This window comes from Dama dama, chromosome 9, assembly GCF_033118175.1.
Source record: "Dama dama isolate Ldn47 chromosome 9, ASM3311817v1, whole genome shotgun sequence".
Taxonomy (NCBI): domain Eukaryota; kingdom Metazoa; phylum Chordata; class Mammalia; order Artiodactyla; family Cervidae; genus Dama; species Dama dama.
The window spans coordinates 7,682,608-7,709,467 of record NC_083689.1 but is presented as its reverse complement, the minus strand read 5'-3'; the positions used below and the strand labels follow the sequence as shown (position 1 = coordinate 7,709,467).

General features: G+C 57.5%; 1 protein-coding gene across 1 annotated transcript; it reads right to left on the bottom strand.

Moving 5' to 3' along the window:
* Window positions 1-759: 759 nt before the first annotated feature.
* Window positions 760-26,860, bottom strand: WNT9A (Wnt family member 9A). The gene is made up of 4 exons (XM_061149162.1): window positions 26,738-26,860; window positions 7,019-7,275; window positions 5,947-6,209; window positions 760-3,753 (listed from the first exon to the last, which is right to left on the bottom strand). The coding sequence occupies exons 1-4, from the start codon at window positions 26,830-26,832 to the stop codon at window positions 3,271-3,273; spliced, it is 1,098 nt and encodes a 365-aa protein (XP_061005145.1). The 5' UTR covers window positions 26,833-26,860; the 3' UTR covers window positions 760-3,270.

Sequence of the window (26,860 nt, the reverse complement as noted above, 5' to 3'; positions counted from 1 at the left end):
TAGACATGCCCTATGTCCCATGACAGGTATCTTCATAAGAGGCAGAAGGGGAGAAGACAAAGAAGACATGAAGATGGCCACATGAAGATGGAGGCATAGACAGGAATGATGTGGCCACAAGTCCAGGAATGCCGGGAGCACCAGCAGCTGGAAGAGGCAGGAAGGATCACCCTCTGGAGCCTCCCGAGGGAGCTGGGACTGCCCACATCTTGATCTCAGACTTCTGGCCTCCAGAGCTGGGAGAGAACAGATCCCTGTCGCTGTAAGCCATGTCTCTCAGCTTGCTGGTGGTCATCTGTTATGCCTGCCCCTTGACTAACACAGGGAGCAAAGCGCCCCAGCTGTCCCCACGCTCCTTCTCCAGGGCAAAGCGTGGAAGAGTCTCTGTCTGTGTGGCACTTTGTTAGAAGCAGAGGCCCGGGGGCTCACTGCTTGAGGGAGTGCTGGGACAGAGGCCAAGCCAGATGGAGCTGGGCACCTGGTCCTCCAGGACCAGCCTATGAGCGGATCCGCGGGGGGGTCCTGGGATACGGCCTCTGCACGTGAGAGCTGCTGCCTTTGCGGATGCTGACTGGGAGCTACCGCCCCCTCCCACCTTCGGGCAGGGCTGGGCTGGACTTGGTCTGTGAGAGACCCCTTTACTCCGTAAACCCTCTTACCTCCCTGGGCCCTGCTCCTCCTCCAGGCCCATCTCCCCAGGGCCCCTGGGACCCCTCTGAAGGCAGCCACGGAGAGGAGGCTATAATTTAAAAATACATTTATTTAGTGTTTCCATTTGTTTCTGTTCTGTTACACAAGGCCATTAAATAAATACATTCTCCAAGTCACTCGAGTACACACCTACTCACTATACAGATGAGGTAGAGAAATCGATAGGCTCACACAAGACTTCTCTCGTGTGTGAATGCCCCTCTCCTCCCGCCCGCCTCCACCTGGCCTGATCGAGCACGCTGAGCAGAGAGCAGGTGGCCGGGACCTGCCTGGCCCCTCAGCATGGCTCTGCCCCTGCGGCCCCGGGACTGGGGGTCTGGACCCCGCCACAGACGTGTGTTCTTTGAGAGATCCTCTGCTGTACAGACAAGAAGCGTGTTAATAAGAGGCTCCGTCTGCGGGAGTGCTCCTTCGTGTAGCAAGACATTCTGATATATATTTATGTATAAACAAACCAGCCAGCAGACATTTTCAATCTGCTTTGTTTAAAAAAATACTTTTCTTAATATTTATGACATAGAGCTAAATGTGGTATTTGACTTAGAAAAAAATCCTTCCTCTGACTTGCTGCCCTTCCAACCCAGTAGTGACCGAGCTACAGTCTTGTCATAGAAACATGGCCAGCTCTGCCCGCTCCAGGCCCCAGCAGGTGGGAATGCTTGGGGACAACTGGGACGCGCCCCCGCCTCTCCCCACCCTCCAGCCAAGTGTGGAGGAGACCAGGCTGCAGGCCCGCGTCCCCCACGGCCACAGAGCCCACCCCAGCTCCCTCCCAGGGGACATGCCTTGGCTGCCCCACTGTCAGCACACAGTTCTTCACGGGGACGTTCTCTGAACCACAGGAGAAAAGACTCTACTATTTACACTATAGAACAGGGACAAAGAGACCCACATCCACATAAATAGGTTTTCTTCTACAAACACAGTCTCCAGGGTTCCTGAAGCCCCCCCCCTGGACTCCGAGGAATCCCTTCACTCAGTAGTTCCCGCGTCCACACTGCCTGCCCCAGCTCCGTGCCTGCCCAAACCCCAGTGCACACCCTCTGGGCAGAGTCATAGAGCTGAGCAGGATGGGGCCAGGGCTAGAGGCCCTACCAACACGGGCAGGAGAGCTCCACACCTAGGAGAGGCGCCCGAGCCAACCACTGACCGCACCCACACAGCGCACACATGAGCACAATGCCACACACAGGCACACGCAAGCACATACACCACACATGCACAAACACACGCCCATGGTCACACACGCACATGCACCCACGTATGTAATGCACACCCATGCAGACATGCACTCTCATGCACGAATACACACTACACATGTGGAAACATGTATGTGCGCACACACAAGCATGCATCTGCACTTATACACAGCACATACTCACAGATGGACACTCATGCATTCACACAAACATGCTCATGCACACACACCACACACTCATGCATGGACACACACATGCACACACGTGTGCACACACCCTCAACCAAATCAGGTCAGTGATGGCCATACTTTTCCCTTCTCTGCAAAATCGACAGCATGACCAAGAACACTTTCCATTTGCCAAATCCTATCTCCAAACTCTCTCCACCCATGTCTGCCCCCACCCTGCCTCCCCTAGAGTGACGGAGGACAAGCTGTGCCCTCCTCATGAAATGAACCTCCAAGAGGCTGGCCCTGACCCTCTGCCCATGCCCACCTCTGGGGGAAGAACAGGCTGCCTTCTGCCACCCCCAGTCCCAGAATCTGCATTGAGGAGTCTCGAGTGTGGATCCATGTGCCCTCGGGGTGCAGAGGAGGGCCCGTCCACCTCCCTGGTCAGCCTTGCTACGGGTAGCCAACCTGGACCATGGGACCTGGCTTCCAGAAACCCTGAGGGTGGTGGCCAGACACAGCTTGCTTTACTTCTTTAAAAACAACAACAGCAATGTCTCTCTTGATTTAGTGGTTTCAAACGACAAAGCAGATCAGGCAAACAGGTCAGGAGGGGGTTCGGAGGGGAGGGAGGAAGGGGCTCCTCCAGACCAGGCTCTACTGGGAAGGGGAGGAGCCACAGCCTGGGAGGCTGCAGGGACGAAGAAAATAATATTATATATTAGTTAAATAAAAATAACTTAAAAGTCACTGATACTACTCCAAAGAGAAGTACGTGATGTCAGAGGGGCCAGCGGAATACCCCCCACAGTCGGGCGGCCAGGCGCCTGCTCTCTCTCCTAGTGGTTTGACTCTAAGCCAGTGCTGCTGCAGGTCAGCCCACACAGAGGTCGTGTGGTCACGAAGGTGTGCCCGCCGCTCCTCAGAGGGCACCCAGCGCACGACAGGCGGCTGGTGACTTGGGGGGACACAACTTGGAAAGCATCCGTGCAAAGCTCTCAGGTCACCGGGCGGGACGAGCAGGGAGGACGCAGGGGCCAGACTGGGCCTCTGAGAGGCGGAGCCAAAGGGCTGGAGACGGCCCGCTCAGCCGGCCCCCAGGCCTCCCCGCCCCTGCCCTGCAGCCAAGCGTGCTGGGGGCGCCCAGGCCGGCGACGCAGCCCCTGCAGCAGCCTGGCCAGGCCCGGGGCTCAGCCCTTGCAGGTGTAGACCTCCTCCCGCTGGGTGCACTGCCTGCACTCCACGTAGCAGCACCAGCGCACTTGGCACTGGCAGGGCCGGGTCACCACCCGGCTCTGCGTGTTGTGGCCGCGCCCGCAGCAGATGCTCTCGCAGTTCTTCTCGCGGTGGCACCTGCGGCCGGCGGTGCCGGGGGAGAAGCGGCCGGCCACGCAGAAGCTGGGGGAGTCGTCCAGGTGCACCAGCTCCGGCGTGCGGGGCAGCGGGTCGCCGCCGCCCGCCCCGGCCGCCCGGCCCCGCGGGGCCGAGATGGCGCCGGCCTCGCCGGTGGCCTCGTTGGTGGTGCTGCCCACCTTGAGGGCCGTCTCATACTTGTGCTTCAGGCGCTTGCCCACCTCGTGGAAGGGCGCCAGCTGCCGCCAGCACGTCCGCACGGTGCACGAGCCAGACACGCCGTGGCACTTGCACGTCGTCTCCACTCCGGCCTTGATCACCTGGCAAGAGGGGGGGAGGTGGGCGTGAGGGCCCCCCTGAGCAGACAAGACCAGCCCCTGAGGCAGCTCGCAGAGGGGCTGGCGCTGCCAGACCTCATGGCCAAGCGGGCCACCACTGTTTATCACCCAGGCTTCCTGGCTCCCACAAACAGCCCTTCCTCTCCAAGCCATGGGTCACCCAGGACAGAAATCCCACAGCCTGCACAACTCCAGAGGAGCCACCACAGCACCCTGCACCACCGAGGCACCCCCTTCCCATCCCCGCATCCCAGGATGTCCCCCGCCAGGGCAGGGCACCCTTCCCCACGAGCCCTCCTGTCAGTGACCCCAGGACCACACAGTCTGTCCTCAGCAGCCTGTTCCTCGAAAATTTAAGGACAAGCAAGTCAGCATGCCTAGTGGACAGAACTGGCCACCAGAGTGTACGTTCTGAGTTGACCATGTCTCTGCCTGGGCATAGGGACCAGATGCAACTGCATGTGCAGGCACCAGCTGCCACCATGCTAAGCGGAACTTGGACGGAGGGAGAAAGCCTCCAGCGAGGAGCAGAGAGGACAGGGCTGCACCCACCCCCGCACACGGTGGGGGCAGGCGCGGCCCAGCACCAGCCTCCTGCTCTGCATCTGGGGGGCTGCCCAAGACTCAGGCTGGCCCTTCCCCTTGCAGGACTTGGGTCCCACGTGCAAAGCCATGGAGTCAGGCCAGCTGTCCCACAGGGCCTCCTGCCTGACTTCCCACACTGGGGTCCCAGGAGGGACGTGGGGAAGAGGAATGGCAAGGAAGGGGGAGGTTCCTCTCCCAGTGGGCCCCAAGCCAGGCCTGAGCTCCCACACAGCCCCCAGGGAGAGCCAACTCAAGGAGGATTAAGAAACATAGCTGCCCTCCAGCCAGGCAACAGAAGAGTCACATTTAATGATACTTTGCTGAGAAACCCGGACAAATTTAATTAAAATGTGGCTTACCCAGGACCAGTGGAGCTAATGGAGCACTTTCATATTCTGACTTTTCATTAATAGCTCACAAAAGGGCGAGTGCAGAGGAAAAGAAAGGGCCTCCCCTGGGGGATTTAATCAGCCTGCACCCCTCCCCAGAGGGTGGAAGGACAGGCAGAGCTCCCGTGGCAAAGGGGGAAATTGATTCTTTAATAAGCCCATACCTCAGAACCCTGGCTTCTCAATAAAGAGGGGCTCAGAAAGGGGCTGGTATTAATTACCTCATCACCCCCTCCAGCCCCCAGGCTGGGACTCCAAATCCCAAGGGCTGCCCCACAAGCACGCAGATCCCACTCCCGCCCCTGACGGCCCCACAGCCCAGGCTGAGCCTTGGGAGGCATTCGATTGTCCAGGCGGTGCAGGGGCTAAGAGGGTGGGGTGCTCTGTGCACAGTGAAGGTGGTGGGACCTGAAGCCTCCTCCAGGGTGTGGAGCTGAGGGGCTGCCAGGGGGCGGGTTGGGGTAGAGGGTGGCTGCCTGCAGCAAGGGAGCTGCAACACTCCTTTCTAGCTTGAGTCCTCTGTTTCCAGTTTCCTCAGAACAGAGTCCGGGCCACAGACAGGGCACCTGAGGCAGAAGCAGCCTCCCCAGCTTGGGCCAGCCGTACCCCTAGCGTTTCTCCAGAACCCCTGAACCACACACTGACCCATCTACCATTCACCTAGGTCCCTGGTGACAGGACCACCCACCCCTCAGCCCCAACAGGTAAGGTCTAGTCCAATCTCCACCTGGTTAGATGGTGCCCAGTAGATGAGACCCTCCTTGTGGCCTTGACCACCCAGGACGCCCCTTCCTGCTCCCCAGCCAGCAGCAAGCAGGACTTATGGCTCTGCCCAACCCTGCAAGACCGTGGGGCACCCCATCCACAGAGCTCCCCATGACAACTAGTACCCTTGCCCATTGGGTAAGTAATGAGTCTTGTAAGCAGAAGGGCTGGAGGCCCCAGCTGTCCCCAGAGGCTGGAACAGACACACCATGGCAGCCACCTTCACCTCTTCTCGGACTCCCAGCCCTCTCCCGGACCGGTGCCCCGCCCCTCAGCCCCTGCCCCCCCACCCCTTAAACACATGTGCACCCTGCCCACCACCTACACTGTCCCACGCTGAGCCCCAGCACATGCTAACTGCACCCACACCATGCCCTGCCCTGCCCCAGGCCCTGGACCCTGCGCCCTTTCCCGCCCCGCGCCCCGCCCGGCTTGCCTTCACACCCACGAGGTTGTTGTGGAAGTCCACGCGGGCTCGCAGATCCTTGCTAGACCGCCGGCCCAGGAACTCCTTGACGAACTTGCTGCTGTACTTGAGATTGTCTCCGCAGCCGCCCCACTGCCAGGCCTCGCGATTCTCCAAGTCCGGCGCCTCATCGCAAGTGCAGCGTTCCATGCGGCCTGCACTGCAAGCCTTGGCCAGCGCGTGCGTCAGGCCAGCGGAGGAGATGGCGTAAAGGAAGGCTGTCTCCTTGAAGCCTAGGGGTGAGGGCAGGGGCAGGTCAGAGGGCCAGAGTAGCCCCAGCTCACTCGGGTGCAGCCAAAGCAGTCTCCCCGCGCGCACATTCCACATAGAGCAGCATCTGCGGGAAGGATCCTCCAGGGTGCGGGCCACAGGGAACCTGGGCAGACATGCGCTCCTGGGGTTAGGAGGTACCTTCTCAATGCCCCAGACACAGGACCGCTCAGGGGCAGAGAATGCGGAGTGTACTGCAGCCACAGCGGTGCCCAGCACTCAGAGACCCCATCCCTCTGGGTCTCGAACCTACTGGACTGGCCAGGGGCCTCCATAAGCCTTGCCATGCCCTGCGCCCCAGGCCCCTAGTTTTCAAACAAAGCTGTTGAGAGATTCAGATGAGAGGCCCCCTTGGCACCCTCATACAGAAGGAGACACGAAAGAGGAACTCCACGCTAGGAACTAGGGCGCCAGCTGGACCCCTGCCCCTGCGTCCAGGCACTCGGCCTCAGTCCCGGCCATGTGGCGAGAGCCGTCAGAGCTGCCTCGGGCCCTGTCACAGCTGTCCACATGCGCCTGTGCCACCAGCAACTGTTCCACGCAGCTGTGAGCGGGGGGCCAGGCGTGGGGGAGAGGGCAGGAGGCAGGGGGCGGAGAGCTGCGGGTTCAAGTCCCACCCACCGCCCAGCCACCTGAACTTGGCTGAGGAGACGCACTGGGGCGCCCCCGGCTGGAGCCCCGCCCCCTGGCTGGAGCCCCGCCCCCCGGCTGGAGCCCCGCCCCCGGCTGGAGCCCCGCCCCCGGCACCCATCCAGGGGCCTGGCGCACTCACCTCGCTTGAGGAGGCTGGCCCGGTAGCGGCCCTCCAAGGTGCAGTTCCAGCGTTCAAAGCGGAACTGGTACTGGCACTCGAGGGCACTCATGCTGACCGCCTCCACCAGCGTCTCGGCCACACCCGGGTCCCGGCGGCACATGCGCCGCTGCTTGCGCTCCAGCTTCAGCCGGTCACAGGCCTTGTAGTGGGCCTGGGCAACGGCTTCCGGCTCCAGGGTCAGCGGGAGGATGGTCAGGGGCTCACTGCCCGTCAGCCTGGGCACACAGAGGCCAAAATGAGCCCTGCTCCAGAGGTGGGACGTCGGCACTGGGTGAGCTGCTGCAGGCGCTGCGGCGGCAGCAGAACCTGGCTTCTGAAAAGCATGGTGGCAGCGGGACGGGAGCCCCGGCGGGTCGCCCTGGAGGGCAGGAAGGGCAGCGAGCCCAGAGACAGGGCTAGGCAGGCCGCAGAGACTCAGCAGGGGAGGGGGCGAGCCCGGAGGACCCCTGCCCACCACGCACGTCTCTGCGTCCGCTTGCCCCTGTATCACTCACGCCCCGCCCTGCCGACGGCTTAGGGACCCCAGCCTAGCCCCCTGTGTGCGCTGGATTCTCACTCGGGCTGCCCCAGGAGCAGACCCCAGGTACCCGCATGGCTGCTGAGCCCTCCCCAGCAACACTTGTCAGAAAGTGACACCCCAGCTGGCACCAGCCTCCCGCCCAGGTCTGATGACAGGGGAAGGAACAGAGAGCTAGAAACTCAAACACACACACCTGGGAGGGCTGCCCAGCCCAGGGCACTGGCCAGAGGCACAGACGACCAAGGCAGGGAGGGGACGGGAGTCACAGGCCACGTGAGATGGACACCTACCACACCCTCCGCCACCCACTCCCATGTCTGCTTACGCAGCTTGCTCCAGACCTCCAGCCTCTGCCATCTCCAGCTAGGGGTGCCTCTCCCCGGCCCTGCAGACCCTTGGGGGAGCCCTGCTCCCTCTCTGTCCTCCTGCAGCCTGTGCAGGTGGCCCCCATGGTTCCAGCCGAGTCTCCTGGAACACGTGCACCAGTAAGGGCACCCAGTCTAGGACCCGAGCGGCGCTCAGGAGGGAGCTGCTGGTTTGGAGCACCTCCATCCCCGCTCCTGGCTGAGCCAAGGCCAGAGCCGGTCTCTGCCGTCTGGCCTTCCTGCCCTAACTCCTTACCACCAGCTCCATCCAGGGACTGACTGGCCCTGGCCTTCTGCCTGCTCTGCGCAGAAGCACGGGTCTCAGTGTCCCCAGACAGACAACTGCACATCTGAGATCCAGATACGTCCAAGCCAGCCCCACTCAGACCTTCAGCCCTTGGAAGGGAAAAGTGCCCACCTGGATGCGAACGGGGCTCAGCGCCCCCTACTAGAGCATCATTAGAAACAAGTCCACCCCCCATCTCTCACGCCAGCCAAACCCAGGAAGCAGGGCTGGCAGGAGTCCACAGATACTGGAGCCCCACACCTGGCCCCATCCCCACTGCTGCTGTCCTTCCAAAACTCCCTCAGGGGAACGCTGGCCTTGGGCTGAGGAAGAGAGCTGCAGCTCTCTGCAGCGGACAGGGTGTGGGCGGGGTCTCCAGCTGCAGGGGCAGGGAGGTGGGCGGGGCCTCCGAGACCCCACCCTCGAGCAGACACCAGCACTCACGCAGCAGGCTGAGGCTCCTCTGGGGACAGCCTGGGGTACCACATTTTGTAGTTGCACACACACGCATCCGCAGGCCCTGCCCTGCCCCATGGAGAGGGGCATCGCTGCATGTACCCTTAGGGTAAGGGTGGGGTCTTGTGCAAAGCAGAACCGGCCCTACTCTTGAGACCCCCAGACCCCAGGCCCTAAAGGAGTTCCCCGTCTCAGCCTCGCTGATCAGCTCCCTGAGAACAGGAAAGCAGGGTGCTGAGGCCCAGGCAGCAGCTGGGCAAGGCAGCCGCCGGGACACCCAAGCAGACTGGCCAGGTCTAGGGGTGTGCGGCAGGAAGGACCGCTTGCCCCGCCCCTGCACACCTAGGTGCAACACGAGCAAGGCCGTGTGGGCACCCTGAGAAGACTCGCCCTCCGCCTTGGCACTGCTCCCCACAGTGCCGAGAACTGCTGCGCCAGTGAGCAGAGGTGGGACCTGCTCCCGACCCTGCGACTGAGGGTGTGGGTGAGCAGCAGCGCTGCCAGCTCGAGTCCACGCTGCAGAGCCTGTTCCTCTCTCCGTGAGCAACACTCGGAACCAGGAGGCTCCTGGGTATGCACTGGGAGGCCAGCGTGAGTGCTGGCTAGGAGAGAAGCTCCAAAGGTCCCTGAGATGTGCACACTCAGCAGCAGTGGGAATCAGAAGCAGCGAGGCCTTCAGGGAGAAGACACAGGAGCCTGGAGCTGGGACAGTGCATCGGTGGGATAGCAGCCCATGCCAGCCCCAGGCCCTGGTTACCTGCACCCCTCACCGAGTGTTAGGACGTCATGCCTAAAAAGACTGGGATGGGGCAGAAGCTGACATCAGAGGACGGCTCTGTGGACTTCCAGGCCCCTGCCTGAGGACAGCTGCCACGCCAGGGCAGGGAGCAGGCAGTGGCCCGAGCACCCGGGGCCGGAGGCCGGGAGAGCCCCACTCCTCACACAAAGACAGCCCACACGGTGGAGACTTGTCCCCAGACAGGAATGCTAACAGCTGTGCCCAGAACTGCGTGCCACACAGCTAAAGCACTGTAGTGTCCCACCAGCACATCCCCCAGGCTGGATTCTCCCAGATTAACCGAGCTCCCACCACTGCCAAAACATTCGGCATCCAAGAGGACCCCGACTGCCAGAGCCATCCTGGGGGAACATAGGGCAGAGTTGGGAAGGGTAGCTGCGGGTGTGGACGAGGAGAGGGAGACAAATAGCAGGTGATGCTGCCTTCCAGTTCTCCAGGAGGCAGTGGGAGCACCTGTGTCCAAATTCTGTGCACGGGGACGGAAGTCAGGGCCTCCCACCCACTCAGTGCTAGCCTGTGTCCACACTACACATGGGGAGCTAATTCAGGGGTCCCCCACACCCGGGGCCAGCCTGCATAGCTACAGGTAGCTTCACTCCCATCTAACGTCAGCATGTCCATCAGGGGGTCAGAGGCGGCTCCGTAAACATAGCCACAGGCAAGCGGACCCTTTCCTGAGGCCAGGTGGTGTCTACATCTGTTCTGGGCAGAAGGATGTCCAGGTCCAGGAATGTCCATCTGGCAGCCACGCAGCCACATGGCTGAGGCCAGAGGCCCAAGGGCCAGGCCTTCCTCTGAGCCACCACCCAGTTCCCATGGTGGGCATGAGGCTAGGACCCAATGGGGCAACACTGCTCCATCCCCTGGCACCCCACCTCTTCAAGGAGGGCTCCAGGGCCCCTAACAATCAGGGTGGACACAGTGTGGCAGCCTGTGAGCTTACAGCCTGGAACGCAGCAACAGTGGACAAGCCCTCATGCAGGTGCTGGACTAGGGGTGCGGGGACCATGTGTGGGGTGCAGGGAGGAGGGCGGCCATCAGGTGAGCTGGGCTCAGCCGAGAAGGCGCCAGGGACAAGCAACAGGTCTTGCAGGACAGAAACCCCACCACAAAGAGGACCCACAGAAGTGCCGGAGGAAAAATGAGAGGTTCATAAAACAGTCTCAGAATCAGGAAGGCCTTTATCGGAGCAACTCAGAATCCAAAATGCCTTGAAAATTTAATACATTTGATGAAATACACAAGAATCTCTGCACAGAAAAGAGTAGTATAGAGTCCAAAGACCAACAGACAAAGACCAGGGAAAATGCTGCATTCAGATCCCAGGCCAAGGGCCAAATTTCTTTGCTTGTATGTGGGTATGTGCATGTGTGCACACAGGTGTATCTTTTCCTCTAGATCAATAACTAAGGTATTAACTGTTAGCTGAATACAGGATATGAACATACAGTTCAAGAGAAGGAAATACAGCTAGCTATTAAAAACATTTGCATTTCACTCAAAAAAAAACACAAAATAAAACTATATTGATCAGTTATTTTTCATTCATCAGATAAGTGCAAATCAGTATCTGACAAGATAATGTCAAGGACACAGGGAAAGAGGTGTTCCTCCTTGGCTGGAATTCTGGACACACCTACAAAAATTCACCACCAATCTCTTTCTAGAAATACAGCCTCCATATATTAATGTGTTATCTTAAAATGTACAGGCAGGGACTTCCCTGATAGCCCAGTGGTTAAGATTTCACCTTCCAATACAGGGGGCTGTGGGTTCAATCCTTGATCAGGAAGCTAAGATCCCATATGCGTTGTGGCCAAAAAACCAGAAGCAGTATTGCAACAAATTCAATAAGGGACTTTAAAAATGGTCCACATTTTTTTAAAGTACAAGTCAAAAAAAATTTAATATCAGCAAGAAGAAAGAAACATACAAGCATATGTCACTCATGTGTTACCCAATGCAATGCTGCTTAGTCGCTCAGTTGTGTCCGACTCTGCGACCCCAGGGACTGTACCCCGCCAGGCTCCTCTGTCCATGGGCTTCTCCAGGCAAGAATACTGGAGTGGGTTGCCATGCCCTCCTCCAGGGGATCTTCCCAACCCAGGGATCGAACCCAGGTCTCCCGCGTTGTAGGCAGATTCTTTACTGTCTTAGCCGCAAGGGAAGCCCAAGAATACTGGAGTGGGTAACCTATCCCTCCTCCAGGGGATCTTCCCGACCCAGGAATTGAACCAGGGTCTCCTGCATGGTAAGCGGATTCTTTACCAGCTGAGCTACCAGGGAAGCCCATGCTGTCATGCAGAAACCCTGAAAGCGCTGACTGTTACTCACAAAGACTGGAGACAGGCTGAATGAATGAAGGGGACCGTCCACTCCGGTGTTCAGCAGCCCTCAGAGGTGCCACGGTCCGCCTGCTGTGCACACTCGGGGCACAGGTGCGGGCCTCAATCTGCAGAGGACCCGTGTGCGCACGTGGGGGTGCCCGGGGTGACCCAAGACAAAGATGGCGCGGGGCAGAGGAATCCCGTCCTTCTCCCCACGGCCTGTGAGCCACGCGCATGCTGGCCCGTGCACATGTGGCCTATTCGAAATGACCAAGTCCAAACCAGGGGCCTGGAGAAGCCCCCGCAGCAGGCTCCCAGCCCTGCAGCCCAGCCTGGAGTGGTAAGCCTCTGCCCACACAGCCGGTCTCCAGCCCAGAAAGCGCCCAGGCCACTCGGCACAGCACAGCTCCTCCAAACACCCAGCTGTTCGTACCGGTACGCCTGCCACTGGGCCCGACAGAGCCGCCCCTCCCACCCCCGATGTCTGGCTGAGACAGGTGAGTGGATGGGCACAGAAGCCTGCCGGGCGGCCCATGGAGGACTTGAGCCAAGGCTGGCTGCCCTTGCTCCATCCCACTGGCCTCTTCCAACGCTGGACCTACTTCCCAGGAAGAAACAACGAGATATAAATGTTGGTCTGGCACTTCCCAACACTCGAGTTATTTTCAAGAGATACAGTAAACACGTGGAAGGGAGTAGCACAACTGTGGAAAACGGCTCTCACGCAGCTCAAACAATAGCCCTATGCATGGGCACTCCCAGCTCCTACCACCAGCGTCATAAACAAGCTCCCAAACATCCTCCAAGAGCTCCCCAACTCGCTGTACACATCCAGCTCTCCGTCCAGCTGATGCCAACATCTGCCCAAAAGAATTTGGTGGGGCCAGTGTCCCTCAGGATCCTAAAGGTCCTGTCTCCTCACTGCTGTGTGACATCACAGCAGCCTCACATGGGGCTCATTCCCAGACTCCCCCTTGCTGGGCGAGTTGTCCACAGACTGCTATTTTACTGGTATTCCTTCAGGAGCTCCTTCCAATAGATTCCAAGGTCACGCGTTGCGTCTGCATTTGCACACACGTGGCAGGGTTTGCTGGGGCGATTGTGACTGCTGTGTGTGCAATTCTGAGCCTCTCCACTGGGGAGAACAGTCTCTCTCCATTTACTCAGAATTTCTTCCTGCCTCTCTCTGAAGTCTTACAGTTTCCCCGACTGAAGTCTGAAGACTTACAGACCCCCAAAGGGTGACCCTGGGTTAGGCTCAGTCTGTTTTTCAGGGTGCGTGTGAGCATAGTCGCTTCGTGTCCAACTCTTTGCGACCCTATGAACTGTAGCCCGTCAGGCTCCCCTGCTCATGGAATTCTCCAAGCAAGAATACTGGAGTGGGTTGCCATGACCTCCTCCAAGGGATCTTCCCAACCCAGGGATCCAACCCATGTCTCTTGCATTGTCAGGCGGGTTCTTTACCACTAGTACCATTTGTGTAAAAATAAAATATCTTTGTAAAGTCGGTCTTCTCTCTGTTGCTGACCTAAAAAATCCAACTGACCCTATGCTGATTTAGTATTTGGTGACCCTGCTACGTGTTGTAATTCATTTCTGATGATTTTCAGATGCTCTGTGTACAATCATGCAGTCTGCAGAGACTTTTATTATATTTTCTTACTACGTGATTCTTCCTGCCTTCCTATGCTGGCTAGGGCCATCAGCACAACTGTGCAGAATCTGCCAACTACCCTCTGGGGTCCAGCCTCCTGACCCCCAGCTCCAGAGCCACCAGCCAGCACAGGCTATCCAATGCCCTTGCCAGCATGTGTGGCCATGAGGTGAAGGAGAGAATCCTGGGCAACACCACCAGGAAGTGGGGACCCCCATCCTTGCTCATCTCCCCTCCACAAGCCCAAACTCATGTCTCTTCCACCCAGACCCCCACTCCGGACATAAGAGCACCCTAACAGCTGGTACTATGGGGCCAGAGACCAGGAATCAGTGCCCTCACAGAGCCAGAATGTGACTGCTACGTCAAAGAAACAACTCCCACCACACTTCAGGGTCTGAGACAGTTGGCATCATTCAGATTCAGACAACGCTGACGACAGGCATCCTTGTCTGACTCTTCGTCATAAAAGGGAAGGTGTTGGCCATTTCACCACTAAGCATGAGGTCAGCTGTTTTTCTGGACACCCTGTAGCAAGTTAAAGAAGTTCCCTTCTGCTTTTAGTTTGCTTAGAGTGTTTTTAAAAATGACAAATGGATGCTGGACTTTATTAAATGTCATCTCTGCATCTTTTGGTGTGTGATTTTTTTCTCCTTTAATTTGTTAAACTGAGGAATTTCACTAATTGATATTTCTAATGTCAGACATTAAGCATTCTTGGAATAAACCCAGTTGGCCATGATGGGTTTTATCCCTTCTCTGTATTGCTATGTAACTTGATCATGTTTTGTCTAGGATATTTGCATCCGTGCTTGTAATTTTCTTCTCCCATGCTCTTCCTGCTGAGTTTTGGTGCCTTAGCAAGAGCTGCCCTTTTTTTAATTTCCTAGAAGAGTTCTGTTAGATTAGAACCATGCCTTTTTGACTGCTTGGTGAAACTTGCCACGAAACCATGCAGGTTGATGTTTTCCTGGTGGAAAGATTTTCTTTCTGATCCAATTTCTTTTTTCTCTTGTTTAAAAACAGCTTTATTGAGATATAATTCACCTACCATAAAACTTGCCCATTTAAAGTATACAGTTCAACATTTGTAGTACATTTGCAGATATGTGCAAACACCACCATGTCAATTTTAGGATATTTTCATTGTTTTAAAAAGAAACTTTATAGGATTTTCCTGGTGGTCTAGTGGGTGGGAATCCTCCGACAATGCAGAGGACACAGGTTCAATCCCAGGTCTGGGAAGACTCCACATGCCATGCAGCACCTCAGTGCACGTGCCCCAACCGCTAAAGCCTGAGAGCCTGTGCTGTGCAGAGAGAGGCCGCCGCAGTGAGCTCCGCGTGCCCAGCAATGAGAGCGTGGCCCCTGCTGACCACAGCCAGAGCAGGCCAGTGCAAGGCACGGAAGACTCGGCGCAGCCAAAAACAATAAATGCATAGTGAAATTATTTTTTAAAAGAAGAAACTCCATAATGTACTCTCTAGCTATCAACTCCCTATTCCCCTCTCCCAACTCCTGGCAACCACTAATCCACCTTCATGTCTCTGTGGTCTGCCTGATCTGGACATTTCCTAAAAATGCAATCAAACAATGTGTGGCCTTTTGTGACTGGCTTCTTTCACTTATCACAATGTTTTCAAGGTCCATTCATGCTGTAGCACATAATAATATTCTGTTGTGTGGATACACAACTTTCTATTTTTCTGCTCCTCAAATGATGGACTTGTGAGTTGTTCGCTCCTTAGCTATTGTTCATAATGCCATTATGACCATTCAAGTACACATTTTTTCAAGAATATATGTTTTCATTTCTCAGGGGTATATACACAGGAGTGGAACTGCAGGGTCCTAGAGCAATTCCATGTTTAATTGTTTGAGGAACAATCAGATTGCTTTCCACAGTGGCTATATACCATTTTACAATCCCAATTTTTTTTTATTACTATAACATTAGTCAATATTTTAAAATCTTGAATCTGTTTCTGTTACTTTTTTTGTTTTCTCCATTTCCTCTGTATTTTCATATTTATCAGCATGGAACTGCTCATTATATTCCCTTGTTTTTGCTTGCAGAATCCGTGATAATGTTCCCTTCGCCAGACCCTAGCACTCTGAGCCTCCTCTTCACTGGGTTAGTCTCCTCAGGTGCTTCTGAGACCTTCGTCCCAAAAAGGGGTCTGTTCTTCTTTAGTGCACATTTGTTTGTCAATTTCTGCACTACTTTAATTTTCTCTCAATTTACCTTTTTTCCCTCACTTTGGTGATGGGCACTTGCTGAGTCCTTTCAAGTGTCTTTCCACTTCTAAAATATGCATTTAATTACCACTCTGGCAGCTTCAGGTCACCAGACTGAGCCTGATACAGCCCTTCCAGGGACCAGCTGAGGTCACTGTACTGAGCTGAGTCACAGCACATCCTCTCTCTCTCATTTCCCTCTTTCCCTTATGGCCCATTGAGCTGGTGTGTTCTCCCCCATCCTCTTATCTTCTGTACCCTGACATCATGTATCCCTTACCCAGATCCCATAATGAGACTAAGGACCTTACCACAACACCAATCACCGCAGTCTTATGCCTGGAGCATTTCATCCACTGGGGTCCTGGGGTCTGTTTATCCTTTCTGCTGGCCATGCCTCTTCCCATTTCTTTTTACCTCCTCTCTTGCCTTCTTTTGGGTTATTTTTATTACCCTGCTTTTCCTTTTGTTAACCTGAGGTCATATTTCCATTATTTTCATGGTTACCCTCAAAATTACAACTTGAGTCTGTAAGTTACCCATGTTCCATGTTGGTCAGGACTGTCCCCTTCTCAGTAACATGAGCCCTGAGTCAATCTTGTTGACTCCCTGGAATTATATGCTGTTGGGTATGTCAGTTCTACATTCAGGACCCAACAGGAAGCTGTTCAATGCTCCCTTATCCCTTCCTTCTTTTTGACTTTCTCTTTGCTCTTCACTCCTTTCTATGTCTGGAACACGCAGGGCCATTTCCTATGCCTAAACTGCACTGTCAGTGTTTCCTTCAGAGCAACTCTCAATTTGCCTGAAAACGTCTTTACTTCACCATCATTTTGCAGTAATCTTCACCGAGCGTGGAGTTCTTGGCTGGCAGTCATTTTCTTTTCACGCACCAAGTGGATGGTCCCGCCGTCTTCTGGTTTTGCTCTCAGTTCTGAAGTCAGCTGTCAGCCTGATAATCCTTGGAAGGTGATCTATATTTTGTTTTTGGAGACTGCTTTGGTGTTTTGCAGTTGCAATCTGTTATATTATGGCATGATTTTTTTTTTTTTTTTTCCTGCTTAGAAAGACACTGGGCCTTTTGAATCTTCTTAATTGTTCTGATCAGTTTCAGAAAATTTTCAGCCATTCTCTCCAGACCTCACCCTGTTAATTTCCCCTCCTCCACCTCTGGGCTTCTGGTGGAGCGTGCAGGACCTCCTCACTGTGTTCCTAGGTTTCCCGTCCTCTCTGTTTGCCACATATCTGCCTGCCCAGGCCATACTCTGTGTAATTTCTCTTGACCTATCTTACAATTTTCCAATTCGCTTCAACAGTTTCTAACCTGCTTTCAAATCAGCCTATTACTTAAATTTTTCCCCAGTTCTCTTTGGTTTTTCCAAACTTGCTGGGTCAGTTTTTGTGGCTTCTCATTCCTTACAGATATCCCTAGCTTATCTTGCTCCTGAAAGCACAGCGAGAATTGTTTTATTCAGTGTGGGACACTCTGTTTACTGGTCTGCTGCCATCAATTCCGCAAGTCCCTGGCTGCACTTGCTCACACACCAAGTTATCTCTGTCCATGTGCTGGTCACCATATTTGGGAACTGTCTGTAGGAATAACCTGAAGCAGAGGATAAAGGTGCCCAAAATTCACACCCACCTGGAACTTCAGAATGTCCCTTATTTGGAATGTGGGTCCTTGTGGAAGTAATCAAGGTAAGGATCTTGAGACCAGATCATCCTGGACTAGGTCCCACATTGCTGAGGGCCCACCGTCCAATCCCAACCAGCTCTGCAGAGTCCCCCACTCCAGCCCTGGGGGAGCCGGAAAGAACCTAGAACAGACAGAGCCAAGCTGGGGATGCCCAACACCCTCTGGACCAGGCCTGAGGCTGTCATGCCAGATTATGCCCTGGAGACTACCAGGCCCACCCCTCTGAGCACCCCACCAGTCACACATCCTCACATCTGCCCTCCAGGGCAGCCAGGTGGCAGGATGGGCACTGTTGGAAGAGGGGGTGTGCAGGTTTGGCCCACGTGGGCACGGGGGCCACCCTGGTCCTCAGCACTCAGCCCCGAGAACACCTCACTCCTGCCCACTCACGGCCGGGGGTGGGCACAGGTTTTGATTTTCCTTCCTCCTGCCAGCAGGCCCAGCCACCCCAAGGGCCACCCTGCCCGCAAACCTAGCTCCTGGGGCATGGGGAGCTTAGACCCTGGGCTGGGCGGACGGAAGGAGAGCAGGCCAGAGCTCCAGAAGCCACAGCGCCCTGCCAAGGAAACCTCAGCCCCACCAGACAGCGTTTAATTTCTGTGTGAATCAAATTCAAAACAAATTCCAGCGCTGAGAACCGGTTCTGAGATTAACCCTCCATCTGCCCGTGGCCTGCCGCCTCCCACCCAAGCACGTGGGGGTGGAGTGAGCACAGACCCCAGCAGCGCATGGGGCTCCCCGAGAGCGCCACCCTCCCTCGGCGCCCTGCTGAGGGACCCGGGTGAGCAGCACAGGAGGGAAGCCCCGTGTACAGGTCACACTGCGACGGGGACTTTGTGTCCATGACGGCTGTCACCTCGGTCAGCAGAGAGAAGCACCCGGCCCCGCGTCCTCCGTCTCAGGGGGCTCTGACATCCCAGGCACAAAGAGCTCCTGGTCGGTCCCGGGCACCATCACCGACCGGCTACTCCAGGGAACTGCCTGGCCCCCCAGGAGTCGGCTGGCAGACCCAGGACTCGGCACACTCTGCTACCTGGGACCCGGAACACTGCCCACCAGGCCTGGCATCCACCAGCCTCACAGAAATGCCCCCATCCACCCTTGGCTCCTGAAGTGAGCAGAACTCGTGGGACCCCCCCCTCCCCCAGACTCTAAGGGTCACCAGACAACGGTTCCCTTCCCAGACTAGGATGATGGAGCCCCATTGGAGAATGGCGGGCCTGCAGGCCCCCAGGAGAGTGACTAAGGCTGCCTGCAACCGCCGAGACGCACTGCCTGCCGCAAGGAGAAGACGGGCTACAGTGGCTTCACGCAGGGATTAGAGGGGCCAGCGCACCTCTGTGTCCTGGCCACCACTTCCGCAGGCCTCAGAGATGGCTGTGGACTCACGGTGGTGTTGCCACAAAGGACAGGGGAGACTCAGGGCAGGTGCTGGGAGAATCCCAGGGCGCCCCCGCCCCACCATTCCCAGCACCGACGTGGTGACCAGGTTCCTTCCCGGAGCTGGCCTCCCGGGGGCCCAGCACCACGCCAGACACAAAGGAAGGACGCTGGGACGGCCGGCACCAACACCCCGCCCTGGGGTGGCCTGGGGCAGCCACTGCTGCGCACTCCATCCGAGCGGAAGCCAGGCTGCTGTGCTTTGGTCTGGGAGCCCCTGGCGGCCTCTACTCCCGGGCCAGACCACTTCCCTGGCCACGTCTACCTCAGGTATCGCTAAGAAAAACAAACGCAGCTTGAGGCTTGCCTTTTTCCATTCCCTCGTCCGGCGGCTGGTCTCGAGGCACAAGGCCTGCCAGCTGGGCGGCCGGGTTTCCTCCTGTGGCTAGGGGCGCCAGGCCAGCCAGGAACCTCACTGGGAGGAGCAGGGCAGCATGGCGGACTGTGCCTGCAGGTCACGGAGCCAGATGGCCAGCAAACCACCCAGGTCGACACTGTCCAGAGTGGGGCTGTCCTCCTCTGGAGACCCTGGCCCAGCCCACGAATGTCCCTTAATCATTAGCTCCTGCAGGAAGACAGGCTGGTCATCACCCAGACCATGCTACCAAGCCCCACTCCACATACCTGCTCAGACCTGCTACGTGACCTGGGCAACCACCTGCCCCCACCTCCCCAACCCTTGCTCAACAGGACTTTCTGCTTCCCTCCTGCTCCCCGGGCACTCCAACAGAGCCCTCTGCCCTCAGCACAGCACCCACAGCAATGGCCCACGAAGCCTCTGTCCAATGTTCAGGACCCAGTGTCTCAAGTCTGCGACACCCAGCCCAGCATCCGTGTACCGGAAGGTGCAGTGGTCCAGCCAGCAAGTGTGGGTACAGCATGATGGAGGTCGGATGAGCAGAGAGTCAGGCCACCTGGTGAACGAGCACCTCAGACCCCACCCCAGACTCCTGGGTGCAGAGACAGGAAGCGGAAAGGAGACAGGATCCCCCACAGGACTTCGAAGAGCCAGCCCAGCGCAGTTTGCAGAAGACACCACAAGGGACCACAGGTATAGGGTGATACTACTGGGCTGTCCTGTGGCTTCCTGAAAGAGGCAACAGCTGAGGCTACCCCGGAGGATGGGCAGGCCCGTGAGGACAGTGGCCCTGCTGCCCACCCACCAGAGACTGACCTCCAGGCAGGGACCTGGCCTCACTCACTTCCCTGACAACTGCACCTCCTCTGAAACCTCCTGCAGCCTGCTAAGCCAGGGTGGGCATTGCAGGGGCACCCCTACCACCAGGACAATACACAATGGGAGCCTGGTGCCCCCCAGGCTGGGATTAAGGGGACTGAGTGCTGGCCCTGCTGACAGGTGTCACTTTTCTGCAGCCAGGAAAGCCAAGTCAGGCCCCGTGTCAGCTCATCGCTCTGCCCCAAATTCAGGGCCCACTGCCCCCCAGGAGGAATCGTGTGCATGCATGCTTTTCCAGGGGAAAAAATAACCACACGTTTCTATTGTCCTTGATACCGCAAGGCCCCTGGGGTGGGTGGTGGGCACCAGCCTCAGGCTGGGGCCACCCTGGAAGCTGGGCAGGATCCTGCTGGTGCCCATGGCCCAGGACTCAGGTCCTGGGCCACAGTGGCGAGGACAGGGTGAGATTAGGCCAGCTGTCCTCTCGTCCAGACGGCCGCCGGCTGTGGTGGGACACCTGCTCACACAGCTGAGGGGAGCCAGATGGCGGCGGCTTCCTCCTCACCTCAGGCCCCACCAGGAGGCTTCAGACCCCACCGCCTGTGCGCATGGGCTCCCAGCCCCGAGGCCCAGGCCTGCCCTGATGCTCCCGCCTGCCTCTGTGTTAGGGGGCTGGGGCGAAGCCCCACGGGAGCCTGCAGAAGGGGACAATGAGGGAGGCTGGAGCCAATGGATTGGGAGTCCACAGACCCCCAGAGCAGAGTGGACAGGAGGAGGAGGACTCTGGAGACCAGAGATGCAACAGGCAGTCAGCCCACCAAGGGATCCCCTCTGCCTCCCCCACCTGCTCTTTCCACCTGCCTCCCCATGTCCGCCCTGGACCCGAAGGCTGGGGAACTGGAACACCTCGGTCCCTCTGCTGGCCACAGAGGTCTGAGACCGCAAGTCCAGAAAGAATCTCCCTTCCTCTGCGGGCAGGAAGCCCGGCCCGTCCACCACATCCCTCCGTCCTCTCCTGTCCCTGGAAGCCCTCCCCACATCGCCAGGCCCTTCCAGCAGCCTGCTGCCTCCACCCCCAGCCCCCATCCCCCGCTGCAGAACATTTCTTTGGGGGAAATGTCTATTCTGTTTCTTTGCCTAATTTCTGGCTCAGTTGTTTGTCTGTTGAGTTGTAAGAGCTCCTTTATGAAAGGGTGAGAGACAGCATGCTGCCTTACAGGTCAAGAAAACAGGTTCTCCTCGGTCTGAGAACAGATCTAGAACGCTTAATGTAACCCAGGGCGACTTCCAAGAGGCGTCAGCAATCTCTCTGCCAGCCCCTCAGCGGCCCTGCACACTGTGGGTAGGGCCCCATCGCCTGAGCCTCAGCTCACAGTGGAGGCCGACTCTCTCCTGACCCTCTGAAGCGCACTGCTCCCCGTGGTCTCTCCCCCAGAGGCCATTTGCCTCGCCAGCCTTCTTAGGGCATGTCTGTCCTGAAGTGGGTCTCTGTGGGTAGCACCCGCCCTGCCACCCAAGCTCGCGTGACTCCCTAAATTCCGACTTACCTTACAGCACCACCACTCCTGGCCAGCGGATCACCTGGGACACCCCACCCTGCCAGCCCCTCCCTAACCCCTGCGGACTCTCGGTCTCCCGAGCCCCCCACATCCCCCCCTGCCCCTACGAGGGCTATGGCACTCTCTCAGCAGGTCTCCACCTTGCCCCCTGCCCACTCACGGGTTCACCACGCAGCCTCGTCCTTCTACTGTCAGGCCGGCTCCTCCCGCCCTGGAAGACTTCTCTCCTCCTTTCTGCTCCAGGGACCAGCTGGAAGCCTCTCCTTGAAGCAGCCAGCAGGCATGTGGCCACACAGGACCCCCAGTGGAACCCAAGGCTCAGTATTCAGAGAAGCGGAGGAGGTTGACCCTCCCTGACCTGCATTCAGAGACCACCCGTACCCCATGAGAGCACCCCTAAGCACAGTGCCAGGGCCCACAGCTAGCCCCAGTCTGAGGCAAAGCCCTAACCCCAGACCAGACCCCAGCAAGCAAACCTTCACCCCTGCCCCCTCACAGTCCCCTGGGGGCCAAGCAGGAAGGTCTGTTGTGACGGCCCAGGGATGCAAACCTTTAGGAAGGGCTGAGAGGCAGCCTGCTGGTTCACAGGTCAAGAAAACAGGTTCACCTCGGTCCAAGAAGAGATCTAGAACATTTAAGAAGCTCTGACGTCTCAACAGAAAGACAAACAACTGTACTAAAAATTAGGCAAAGAAACTGAATAGACATTTCCCCAAAAGTAGACATTGCAAATAGCCGCTATGCACATAAAAAGATGCTCAATATCCCTAGCTCTCAGGGAAGCGTTAGTCGCTCAGCCATGTCTGACTCTTTGCAACCCCAATGACTATAGCCCGCCAGGCTCCTCTGTCCATGGAATTCTCCAGGCAAGAATACTGGAGTAAGTAGCCATTCCCTTACTCCAGGGGATCTTCCCAACCCAGAAACTGAACCTGGGTCTTCGGCATTGCAGGCAGATTCTTTACCTTCTGAGACACTGTGGAAGCCAGTCATCAGGAAAATGTGAATGAAAACTACAATGAGATACTACCTCAAGTCTATCAGGATGGCCAGAATTTTAACAAAAAAAAAAAAAAAAAATGTTTTTTAAAAATCAGAGAATTAAGCATTGGTGAGGATGTGGAGAAATTGGAACCCTCATGCATTACTGGTGGTAATGTAAAATGATGCTGTGGAAAAAGAGTTTGGTGGTTCCTCAAAAAGTTAAACACAGCATTACTACATGATCCAACAATTCTACTTTTAGGTATATACCCAGAAAAACTGAAAACATACATCCACAAAAAATAAAACCGTAAACCAATTTTCACGGGACCATTATCCACAATACCCAAAAAGCTGAAACTACCCAGGTACCTATCAACAGATGAAAAGATGGAAGAGAACCATCATATGCCCATCCAGTCGAATATTATTTAGTCACAAAAAGGAATGATACACTGAATCATCCTACAAATGTGAATAAACCTTGAAAACAGTATGCTCGGTGAAAAAAGCCAGATGCGAAAGGCCACATACGGTATGATTCCGTTTATATGAAATGTCCAGAACAGGCAAATCCACAGAAACAGAAAGTGGATTAGTGGTTGCCAGGGGCTGGGGGAGGGGGAGGGGGGATATAAGGTTTCTGGGGTGATGAAAATGTTCTGGAATTAGATAGCAGTGCTGCTTGCACAGCCTTGTGGATGTATTAAAAACCACTGAACTGTATGCATCGACTAATAAGTTGAGAAGATGTGAGTTACATTTCAGTAACAAAAAGCACTTGCCCCCCCACCCATTCGCAACAGTCCAGAGCACCTCAGCTGCCAATTAAATTGATTGCCAGCACCTCTCATAGACTAGGGAAGCCCTCAATGCCGTTCCTAGTGCTGCCTCATCCACGCAGGCCTCCAGGCTGCCTAGAACAGAAAGTTGGGACAAACCCACAGACCTCACAGCAGTGCCCTGCTCCCCCTCCATAACCTGCAAATGCTTCCAGTATAATGTGGAGTGCGGAGGCCAACACCTGGAAGAGCCTCAGCGCTCACTCTGCCCCTTCTTGCTTCTTTTGAAGATTAATCACCTTGGAAGCCTCAGGCCTCCACTCGCCTGGGCAGCTCCTGGATGCCTGTCTCGCAGTTTCCCTAGGGGCCTCTGCTGGGGGCTGGCTTCACACATGGGACCTCTAAGAAAAAGGCAGTGAAGCACCAGGGAGGCCAGGCAATGCTTTGGCTGGCACAGATCCCCAAATCCCAGCCCCAGCCCCTAACTCCAGGCTCAGAGAAGCACAAGGGTGGCTTGCCCCAGGGTCTGGGGCATCACCTTCCTGGGCAGATTTCAGCATACACTGCCCACCCTTTACCTCCATATTCTCACCTGAGGATAACACCAAGAGAGAAGCTGAGTATCGGGGAGCCCACCCAGGTCTATGGAGTGGAACAGGGAGGCCGGGAGGAGTGGGGGAAGGTCGTTGGTGGCAGGGAGGGGTGTCCAAGTTTGTATCTCAAATGTGCCGCAAGCCCTTGGGACAGCCTCTTCCTGCTTAGAGCCAGGCTTCACTTCCTTCCAAGAGGGCATCAGGCCAAGCTGTCTAGGCCCCCAGAGCACAGACACCTCTGTCGCCCCAGGAGAATCATGGAAATACCACCTGCTAATCACGCCGAAAAGCAGGGTCAGGCCCGGCAGGAGGAGAGAGGAGCCCCTTTTCCGTGGCAGGCAGGTGACCTGGAGGGCCGGCCTGGTGGCCAGAGGCTGGGGAGGACTGCGGAGGCCGGGCGGGTTGGGTTGCAGGCTGAGGGGGGGGGTGGGGGGGCAGGCCGGGCGGGCTCCCACCGCCCACGTGATCCTCCCCCAGGCCAGCCTCTCCGGGTTTCTGGGCTGTAACTGGAGCTGCCCTGCCTGTGCGCCCCGGTGCCAGGCAGAGCTTTCAGAGTGGGGGAAGGGAGAGGAGGGCTGGATCCCAGCGCCTTCCCCCTGTTCCCTCGGTACTCGGGGTGGGGAGGGGAGCCCCAGCACAAGGCATAGGGAGGCCCCCTGGCTCTGGCCCAGCCCTGCCTGGCCCTGCCCGCCTTGGGCCATCTCCACCTCCCCCTGCCAGGAGAAACAGCCCCAGACCCAGGCTCAGCTGCTCACTGCCGGCCAGAGGCTGGGTCTTTACACCCGGGGCTATCCTGAGTGGACTCCAGGACCAGGTCCCTTCCCGCCTTTGCCTGCTCAGCTGGCGCAGAGCCCGCCACCCTCCAGGACTTTCATCCACCAAGCTGAGTCTTGTCTCTCTTGCCCGGCGTGGAGGAGACAGAGGGGGAGTACCCCCCAGCAGAGGAAGCACAACTTCTTCCTATGGGGCAGTCTTCCATGGGGCAGACTCATGGAGTGAGGAGCTGAGGAGCCCACTTGAGGTGACCTTTGGGATTAAAGAGCAGGGCCAAAAGGGCTAGCTGGAGAAGCCACAGGGGCACCAAGCCCTCTCAACTTGCCACACAGCCCCTGGGGGTTACTCTCTTCAAGGGAGCTAAGGGGACTTCCCTGGAGGTACAAAGCGCCGAGAAAAGATGGAGAAAGAGAGGGATGCTACCGGGGTGGCGGTGAAGGATGGGAGCCAGGACCCTGAAAACCACCCTGTGGCTCCGATCTTCCCGGAGAGTAAAAGCTGGCAGCAGGGACTCCGAGCAGAGCACAGTGGCGCAGACGAGCCCAGGGTGTGTCTGAAGCCTGGTGAGCAGACCCACGGCTGCGCCTGGACAGCGCAAAGGCCCAGCTGGCTGACAGGCCATCGTGACTCACCGTGGACCTGCAGCCAGACAGCCAGCCTCTGACCCTCCCTCTGCCCGAGAGGGTGAGGCAAAGGCTGCACAGATGGCATGCAGGGGCGTGCCAGCCTCTGCACAGCCTGAGCCCCAGGCAGGCCAGACTCAGAGCCACAGCCCTGGCTGCGGGATGGGGTCTCCAGGGTCAGAAGACAAGGAGCTGACCCTGGAAGACAACCCAGGAGAAGGGAACAGGAGAAGTGGGTGGGGGGAGAAAAACACAAAGGGAAAGTTTCCCATGAAAATATTTTATTTTCTTTGAGAACAGGATACACCTGCAGGGCTTCTCGCCCAGTCGGCCGCTCCCCGCCCTGGCAGTGCCACATTTCTGGACCAACGGGGCCCTCTGCCGGCCAGGCCGCTGCGCGCCGGTGCCTGGTCCACGGGAGAGGGAACAGGTGACAACGGGTGCAGGGCGGCAGCCCGGAACGGGCATAAGGCACCCAGGACGGGGTCTGGGCGGGACTCGAGGCTGCCCTCGGCTCCAGGAGTGGCACGAGGGCACGAGGCGGGGCGGCTGGGGAGAGCCGCAGGGCTGCCTACACGATGCCACGCAAACCTCGGGGGCCCAGCTGCAGGGCACTGCGAGGGTCCCCAGAGCTCGCCTGGCAGCACAGCCCAGATCTGGGAGCGAGCAACCAGGAAAGGCAGGAAAGAACGATGGGGCGCGACGAGCCAAAACCACAAAAACTGCTGCTGCGGAGAAGCGCGCGGGGCAGCGACCCGGGAGGCGGCTGGAGGCAGCATTCACAGCCCGCCTGGGCCCGGCGCACCAGAGAGGTCCCACAGACGCGCTCCCGCGGGTCGCGGCCCAAGCGAACGTCAGAAGCAAAGCGCAAGAAAAATAAAATTCCTCCAGCCTGGAGTTTTTTTCCCCTTTGGGGCTCAGTGCAAGGAACATCTGGATTTTGTACGTATTTTTTTGTTGTTGTTAAATTAACTTCTCCGGGAGAGAAAGGAGGGGGAAACTGCAAGGCGGGTGGGTGTGTAGGGGCCAGGGAGGCTCCAGACGTTTGGCAAGAAATCCCAGCCAAAGGCAGCCGATAACCAGAGCTTGGTCCCGCAGCTGCAGGGAGCCTCGCGCACGGCCGCGGGCGCGGCCACAGGGACTACGGCTCCGGGGTCACGGAGGACCGGGGCCTCAAGCCAGCCCGTCGGGCACGCCGGCCCCTCTCCGTGAGCCGCGCCACAGGGACACCGACTCCCGAACCCAGCGACGCGGGCGCCGCAAACAAACAGCTCCAGGCAACCCGGCGCCCCTCGCTAGCCCGGGCACCGCGCCCCGCGCACCTGGATCGCCCCCGCCCTCGCGCCCGCGCCGGCCTCGGGCCCGGCCCGCCCGCCCCGCCCGCCGGGCAGCCGAGGCACCTACCCGAAGTAGGCGGCCGAGGGGCGCAGCGCGGCGAGCAGCAGCGTCAGCGCGAAGGCCGCGGCCAGCCAGCGCGCCAGCAGGGGCCCATCCAGCATCTTGCCGCGCCGCGGCGGCTGACCATCG

Excerpts from the sequence above, each read along its gene's own strand:
- WNT9A (XM_061149162.1), bottom strand. The coding sequence starts at position 26,832 with ATGCTGGATGGGCCCCTGCTGGCGCGCTGGCTGGCCGCGGCCTTCGCG. Across the intron at positions 6,210-7,018 it reads GGCCAGCCTCCTCAAGCGAG|GCTTCAAGGAGACAGCCTTC; the intron begins GTGAGTGCGCCA and ends CCTCACCCCTAG. Across the intron at positions 3,754-5,946 it reads ACAACCTCGTGGGTGTGAAG|GTGATCAAGGCCGGAGTGGA; the intron begins GCAAGCCGGGCG and ends CCCTCTTGCCAG.